At 48.3% G+C, this 8,689-nt stretch overlaps 1 protein-coding gene across 1 annotated transcript in view; it reads right to left on the bottom strand.

Annotated features, from left to right (window-relative positions):
• Positions 1 to 258: 258 nt before the first annotated feature.
• The window catches only part of LOC118380008 (solute carrier family 46 member 3-like), a 50,203-nt gene continuing 41,772 nt past the window's right edge, over positions 259 to 8,689 (bottom strand). Inside the window, exons 4-7 of the mRNA XM_052515074.1 lie at positions 8,337 to 8,420; positions 5,054 to 5,210; positions 972 to 1,076; positions 259 to 544 (exon numbers count right to left, since the gene is read on the bottom strand). Of these exons, the coding sequence (XP_052371034.1) occupies positions 977 to 1,076; positions 5,054 to 5,210; positions 8,337 to 8,420 (341 nt within the window). The 3' untranslated portion in view covers positions 259 to 544; positions 972 to 976. The remainder of the gene's footprint in view (positions 545 to 971; positions 1,077 to 5,053; positions 5,211 to 8,336; positions 8,421 to 8,689) is intronic.

Genomic DNA, 8,689 nt, shown 5'->3' with positions numbered 1-8,689 from the left:
CTTCAGAGACTTCTAGCTACTTATTAAAACATTTTGGAAAAATCAATTTGCTTATTTCCCATTTTTTTTGTTGCAACAACGTGAATAATAGAATCGTCGTCATAACAACGTGAATAATTGAATCATCGTCATAACAACGTGAATAATTGAATCATCGTCATAACAACGTGAATAATAGAATCATCGTCATAACAACGTGAATAATAGAATCATCGTAATAGAATCATAACAACGTGAATAATAGAATCATAACAGCGACTAAGTATTCCACCGTGAGAGATCAGAAGATCAGAAGAATTGTATTTAATTAAAACGCGGCCTTTACTTCACAGAGAAATTGACGCTGAGAAAAAGAGGCTACGGGAAATCAAACCAAAAGCAACACCTGTGATTCCGACGCCCAACAAACAAAAGTTCACTTTAGCGGACTCTCTTTTTCAGAGCAACCTCAAGGACACATTCGACATTCGATTTTTCCACCTTGCCGGCTCGATGATTTGAACCAAGGACCTTTTGGTTACTGGCCCAACCGCTACCTGTCACCCTGTACATAAAAAGATGCATTGGAATGACTGCATTGATCATAGACATAGGTTATTATTATGGCTGGCAGAAATATAACATGTCTATGAATAATATATATGTGACCAGATTGAAGGAGCTCTGATATTATGTTACTGAAGCCTTCTAGAAACATCCGTTCACTATTTAATTAAAATCTGACTTCATATCAGAACAATTCAAACTGAGGTAATCGATCTCCTAGAGTCCTAGACTGCTGATTGGTTTAAGAGTCCAGCTCTGTTTGTCCAACCACATGCCACCATGGGCAAATTTTCCAAAACACAGATTAAGTATAGATCTACAGTAGGTGCCAGAACAGACCCCACAGAGAGAGAGAGAGAAGAGAAGAGGAAGAGGAAGAGAACAAATCAAAGAGCACCAGGCCAAGGTTTCTAGTCTTGCCTCACCAGCCTCAGGTGAGGAGAGGGTCATCGTCTCCGGCCAGGCCTTCCTCTTCTGGGATGAGGACCTCTGCCTCCTTACTTTCATCCACCCCCAGCAGCCCCACAATCCTGTAGGTCACAGAAAGAGCAAGAGGAGCCAGAGAGAGGGAAAGAGACAGGGAGAGAGTGAGACGGTGAGATTGACAGAGAGCGAGAGGGGAGACAGGGAGATATGTGGAGAGAGACAGGGAGAGAGAGCGAGACGGAGAGATTGACAGAGATTGAGAGAGAGACAGGGAGAGAGACAGAGAGAGAGACAGAGAGAGAGAGAGGGAGAGAGAGAGAGAGAGAGAGAGAGAGAGAGACAGAGAGAGACAGGGAGAGAGAGAGAGAGACAGGGAGAGAGAGCGAGACTGAGAGATTGAGAGAGAGAGAGAGAGAGAGAGAGAGACAGAGAGAGAGAGGGAGACTGAGAGATTGAGAGAGAGAGAGAGAGAGACAGAGAGAGACAGGGGAGAGAGAGAGAGACAGGGAGAGAGACAGAGAGAGGGACAGAGAGAGACAGGGAGAGAGACAGAGAGAGACAGGGAGATAGAGAGCGAGACGGAGAGATTGACAGAGATTGAGAGAGAGAGAGAGAACCTGAGTCTCTCAGAGAGACCTGCAGGGAGACTGAGAGATTGAGAGAGAGAGAGAGAGAGAGAGATTCAGAGAGAATACAGGGAGAGACAGAGAGAGACAGGGAGAGAGACAGAGAGGAGACAGAGGAGACAGGGAGAGAGACAGAGAGGAGACAGGGAGATAGACAGCGAGACGGAGAGATTGACAGAGATTGAGAGAGAGAGCAGGGAGAGAGAGAGAGAGAGAGAGCCAGAGAGAGGGGAGAGAGAGGAGGAGAGCCAGAGAGAGAGAGAGGATGGGAGAGAGCAGAGAGACAGAGGGAGAGCCAGCAGGAGGAGAGAGAGAGGACAGGAGAGAGAGCGAGACTGGAGATGAGAGCCAGAGATGAGAGAGAGAGAGACAGAGTGGCAGGAGGGAGACTGAGAGATGGAGAGAGAGAGAGAGGGAGAGCAGAGGAGGGACAGGGAGGAGAGAGAGCCAGCAGGATGGGAGAGCCAGAGCGAGACTGAGAGATGGAGAGAGAGAGAGAGAGAGAGAGCAGGAGAGAGAGAGGATGGAGAGACTGAGGATGGGAGAGAGAGGAGGGAGAGACAGAGAGAGACAGGAGAGAGAGAGAGAGACAGGGAGAGAGACAGAGAGAGAGAGAGAGAGAGACAGGGAGAGAGAGGAGAGACAGGGAGAGGAGAGCCAGAGACTGAGAGAGGATGGGAGAGAGCAGGATGGGAGAGAGAGAGAGGATGGGAGAGTCCAGCAGAACCTGCCTCAGTCTCTCACTACATCCTTGACCTGCACAGAGTCTGGCATTATAGAAGAGGACAGGTGAACGGCAGATTCCTGTGGAATACAGTTTGTCGTTTTCACCTTTCCGGGGCTTTTAATTCAGTGCAGATGAAAGAAAGGAGACAAGGAGGGAAGTTAGAGATGCACACAAGGGGAGTCAGGAGCGGTTCCAGACAGCCAGAGAGCCTGTTGGTTTGTTTACGCGGCAGGATGGGAGAGCCAGCAGGATGGGAGAGCCAGCAGGATGGGAGAGCCAGCAGGATGGGAGAGCCAGAGTGGCAGGATAGGAGAGCCAGCAGGATGGGAGAGCCAGCAGGATGGGAGAGCCAGCAGGATGGGAGAGCCAGAGTGGCAGGATAGGAGAGCCAGCAGGATGGGAGAGCCAGCAGGATGGGAGAGCCAGAGTGGCAGGATAGGAGAGCCAGCAGGATGGGAGAGCCAGAGTGGCAGGATAGGGAGAGCCAGCAGGATGGGAGAGCCAGCAGGATGGGAGAGCCAGCGTGGCAGGATGGGAGAGCCAGCAGGATGGGAGAGCCAGCAGGATGGGAGAGCCAGCAAGGCAGGACGGGAGAGCCAGCAGGATGGGAGAACCAGCGTGGCAGGATGGGAGAGCCAGCAGGATGGGAGAGCCAGCAGGATGGGAGAGCCAGCGTGGCAGGATGGGAGAGCCAGCAGGATGGGAGAGCCAGCAGGATGGGAGAGCCAGCAGGATGGCAGGATGGGAGAGCCAGCAGGATGGGAGAGCCAGCAGGATGGGAGAGCCAGCAAGGCAGGACGGGGAGAGCCAGCAGGATGGGAGAACCAGCGTGGCAGGATGGGAGAGCCAGCAGGATGGGAGAGCCAGCAGGATGGGAGAGCCAGCGTGGCAGGATGGGAGAGCCAGCAGGATGGGAGAGCCAGCAGGATGGGAGAGCCAGCGTGGCAGGATGGGAGAGCCAGCAGGATGGGAGAGCCAGCAGGATGGGAGAGCCAGAGTGGCAGGATAGGAGAGCCAGCAGGATGGGAGAGCCAGCAGGATGGGAGAGCCAGCAGGATGGCAGGATGGGAGAGCCAGCAGGATGGGAGAGCCAGCAGGATGGGAGAGCCAGCAAGGCAGGACGGGAGAGCCAGCAGGATGGGAGAACCAGCGTGGCAGGATGGGAGAGCCAGCAGGATGGGAGAGCCAGCAGGATGGGAGAGCCAGCGTGGCAGGATGGGAGAGCCAGCAGGATGGGAGAGCCAGCGTGGCAGGATGGGAGAGCCAGCAGGATGGGAGAGCCAGCAGGATGGGAGAGCCAGCTTGGCAGGATGGGAGAGCCAGCAGGATGGGAGAGCCAGCAGGATGGGAGAGCCAGCGTGGCAGGGATGGGAGAGCCAGCGAGGCAGGACGGGAGAGCCAGCAGGATGGGAGAACCAGCGTGGCAGGATGGGAGAGCCAGCAGAATGGGAGAGCCAGCAGGATGGGAGAGCCAGCATGGCAGGATGGGAGAGCCAGCAGGATGGGAGAGCCAGCGTGGCAGGACGGGAGAGCCAGCAGGATGGGAGAGCCAGCGTGGCAGGATGGGAGAGCCAGAGTGGCAGGATGGGAGAGCCGGCAGGATGGGAGAGCCAGCAGGATGGGAGAGCCAGCGCGGCAGGATGGGAGCGCCAGCAGGATGGGAGCGCCAGCAGGATGGGAGAGCCAGCAGGATGGGAGAGCCAGCAGGATGGGAGAGCCAGCGTGGCAGCTCATGAGAGCGAGGTTAAGGTTATGAAAAGGGTTCGGCTTAGCTATAATGCTACAGTTGTCAACTGTTGTCCCCGACTCGACCACTAGATGGCGCTGTAGGCCTACTCCATCTCGCCACAACCGTAACCAGACCAACAGCATCATAACACTGATCCAATGAAACGCCTACGAAGAACTACCTTTGCAACCAGATTCACAACAACAGCCAGCCCTTGATAAGGAAAGGAAAGCTGACAGGAGTCACTGAGTGTGTATTCATGTGGTTGGCTGAGTAACATCATGGGGCAGAAGGAAGCCTAGTTGTTAGAGATGTGAGCCAGCAAATGCTGGGATGCCACTTTAAAATATTGGGTCTGATGAGGAGAAATCTGTCGGGAAGTGAACTGGCAACAGTAGGGTTCAAAATCCTAGAGGATGTTGCCACCGTTGCGCCCTTGAGCAAAGCACTTAAACACCCCCCCCGGGTCACTGCTCCACAGGCCCCCATTGTGGCAGTAGTAGTGGTAGTATATTAGTAGTAGTATATTAGTAGTAGTAGTAGTATATTATTATTAGTAGTATATTATTATTATTAGTAGTAGTATATTAGTAGTAGTAGTATAGTATTTGTATTATTATTAGTAGTATATTAGTAGTAGTAGTAGTCGTATATTAGTAATAGTATATTATTATTAGTAGTAGTAGTATATGAGTAGTTATATTAGTAGTAGTATTAGAATATTAGTAGTAGTAGTAGTATATTAGTAGTAGTATTATTATATTAGTAGTAGTAGTATTATATCAGTAGTATATTATTATTATTATTAGTAGTATATTAGTAGTAGTAGTAGTATTATATAGTATTATTATATATTAGTAGTAGTAGTAGTATATTAGTAGTAGTAGTAGTCGTCGTATATTAGTAGTAATAGTAGTATATTAGTAGTAGTAGTAGTAGATTTGTCGTAGTAGGAAGTATATTAGTAGATGTATATTATTAGTAGCATGTAATACTCACACTAGCAGGACCAAGGGGATGACACAGAGTCCAGCAGACAACAGGAAGCAGAATCCAGGGTACCAGGTTACCGTGGCAGCGTAGAGACTACTGAACACAGCTATCGCCACACTGTTGTTCACACTGTCCAGGCACGCCAAGCACGCAAACAACGCTCCTACACACACACACACACACACACACACACACACACACACACACACACACACACACACACACACACACACACACACACACACACACACACACACACACACACACACACACACACACACACACACACACACACACACACACGAGAGAGAATACACTGTCAGGTAAATTGGTTCAAAGTCAAAGTTAAAGTTAAGCATCACTGCCCCCGCGGAAGTGCTGAAAAAGTACGTTCCTACATGTCGACACTTCAGCCTAAGGTTGAGACAGAAAGAGTCTCCATGACAACACTTCAACCTAAGGTTAAGACAGAAAGAGTCTCCATGACAACACTTCAGCCTAAGGTTGAGACAGTCTCAATGACAACACTTCAACCTAACGTTGAGACAGTCTCCATGACAACACTTCAACCTAACGTTGAGACAGTCTCCATGACAACACTTCACCCTAACATTGAGACAGTCTCCATGACAACACTTCAACCTAACGTTGAGACAGTCTCCATGACAACACTTCAACCTAACGTTGAGACAGAAAGGGTCTCCATGACAACACTTCAACCTAACGTTGAGACAGAAAGAGTCTCCATGACAACACTTCAGCCTAAGGTTGAGACAGAAAGAGTCTCCATGACAACACTTCAGCCTAAGGTTGAGACAGAAAGAGTCTCCATGACAACACTTCAACCTAACGTTGAGACAGAAAGAGTCTCCATGACAACACTTCAGCCTAAGGTTGAGACAGAAAGAGTCTCCATGACAACACTTCAACCTAACGTTGAGACAGAAAGAGTCTCCATGACAACACTTCAGCCTAAGGTTGAGACAGAAAGAGTCTCCATGACAACACTTCAGCCTAAGGTTGAGACAGAAAGAGTCTCCATGACAACACTTCAACCTAACGTTGAGACAGAAAGAGTCTCCATGACAACACTTCAGCCTAAGGTTGAGACAGAAAGAGTCTCCATGACAACACTTCAGCCTAAGGTTGAGACAGAAAGAGTCTCCATGACAACACTTCAGCCTAAGGTTGAGACAGAAAGAGTCTCCATGACAACACTTCAGCCTAAGGTTGAGACAGAAAGAGTCTCCATGACAACACTTCAGCCTAAGGTTGAGACAGAAAGAGTCTCCATGACAACACTTCAGCCTAAGGTTGAGACAGAAAGAGTCTCCATGACAACACTTCAGCCTAAGGTTGAGACAGAAAGAGTCTCCATGACAACACTTCAGCCTAAGGTTGAGACTGAAAGAGTCTCCATGACAACACTTCAGCCTAACGTTGAGACAGAAAGAGTCTCCATGACAACACTTCAACCTAACGTTGAGACAGAAAGAGTCTCCATGACAACACTTCAGCCTAAGGTTGAGACAGAAAGAGTCTCCATGACAACACTTCAACCTAACGTTGAGACAGAAAGAGTCTCCATGACAACACTTCAGCCTAAGGTTGAGACAGAAAGAGTCTCCATGACAACACTTCAGCCTAAGGTTGAGACAGAAAGAGTCTCCATGACAACACTTCAACCTAACGTTGAGACAGAAAGAGTCTCCATGACAACACTTCAGCCTAAGGTTGAGACAGAAAGAGTCTCCATGACAACACTTCAGCCTAAGGTTGAGACAGAAAGAGTCTCCATGACAACACTTCAGCCTAAGGTTGAGACAGAAAGAGTCTCCATGACAACACTTCAGCCTAAGGTTGAGACAGAAAGAGTCTCCATGACAACACTTCAGCCTAAGGTTGAGACAGAAAGAGTCTCTGACAACACTTCAGCCTAACGTTGAGACAGAAAGAGTCTCCATGACAACACAGCCTAAGGTGAGACAGAAAGAGTCTCCATGACAACACTTCAGCCTAACGTTGAGACAGGAGTTCCAGACAACACTTCAGATATGGTTGAGACAGAAAGAGTCTCCATGACAACACTTCAGCCTAACGTTGAGACAGTCTCCATGACAACACTTCAATGCCTAACGTTGAGACAGTTATATGACAACACTGAGCCTAAGGTTGAGACAGAAAGAGCAGGGCACAACTCCTGTTATCTAGGTCCGGGACAGAAGAGTTGCTTTCCATTCCACATCGTTTCCTCAGTGTCCGTGTAGCTGCTGACCTTGGCAGAGCACTTCAGACATGGCTCTCTGGTCAGAAACCCCTCTGTGAAGAACGTTCTCTGTTTAAACTAACCACGGCTCAGGAATGCACAAACACAGGTGCAGACACATGACAACATAACATATAAACGTGGATTTAGTACTGTAGATATGTGGTAGTGGTGGAGGGGATCCATAATAAACCCAGTGTGTTGTGAAATCTGTAATGCCTTTTTGAAAGGATATAACTGATCTTAATTTTGCCCCCCAGTAAGAGTAGCTGCTGCCTTGGCAGGAACTAATGGGGATCCATAATAAACCCCAGTGAGAGTAGCTGCTGCCTTGGCAGGAACTAATGGGGATCCATAATAAACCCCAGGAAGAGTAGCTGCTGCCTTGACAGGAACTAATGGGGATCCATAATAAACCCCAGGAAGAGTAGCTGCTGCCTTGACAGGAACTAATGGGGATCCATAATAAACCCCAGGAAGAGTAGCTGCTGCCTTGACAGGAACTAATGGGGATCCATAATAAACCCCAGGAAGAGTAGCTGCTGCCTTGACAGGAACTAATGGGGATCCATAATAAACCCCAGGAAGAGTAGCTGCTGCCTTGACAGGAACTAATGGGGATCCATAATAAACCCCAGGAAGAGTAGCTGCTGCCTTGACAGGAACTAATGGGGATCCATAATAAACCCCAGGAAGAGTAGCTGCTGCCTTGACAGGAACTAATGGGGATCCATAATAAACCCCAGGAAGAGTAGCTGCTGTCTTGACAGGAACTAATGGGGATCCATAATAAACCCCAGGAAGAGTAGCTGCTGCCTTGGCAGGAACTAATGGGGATCCATAATAAACCCCAGGAAGAGTAGCTGCTGCCTTGACAGGAACTAATGGGGATCCATAATAAACACAAAGCCATGGAAATAAGTCTAAATAAATCTGTGTGTTTAATTCTCAATGATTTTATTAACGGATTGCGGTCGTGTTTTAAAGCATTAGTTTAGTCAAAGAAAGTGAACTAAAACTCACCCTGCTCGGTCTTTGACACGATCTTCGACATCATGGATCTCAGCACGGGGAATGGCATGATGGCCAGAAGCATTGGAAGCCTGACTGAGGAGAACAAACATGACAGATTGTCATTCTGGAATCGTTGCTTGTTAGTTTTTGACTTTTCATATCCCATGTATGATTGTTTTGTTGTTGCTCAAACATATTGTTCATTTTTGTAATATTTCCTATACATTTCTTTGGCAACAGTGTTGTCCCTTTTTGGAAAGGAGCTTAGATAGAGACCTGATTGTCTGAAATGTTGGCTAAACCTTTGTGGTAATCCATGTATTACAAAGATAATTGAAATCTAGTGGCTCGTTGTATTATGA

This window comes from Oncorhynchus keta, unplaced genomic scaffold, assembly GCF_023373465.1.
Source record: "Oncorhynchus keta strain PuntledgeMale-10-30-2019 unplaced genomic scaffold, Oket_V2 Un_scaffold_20464_pilon_pilon, whole genome shotgun sequence".
In the NCBI taxonomy this organism is placed as follows: Eukaryota; Metazoa; Chordata; class Actinopteri; order Salmoniformes; family Salmonidae; genus Oncorhynchus; species Oncorhynchus keta.
This window is presented reverse-complemented; position numbering and strand designations above follow the sequence as displayed.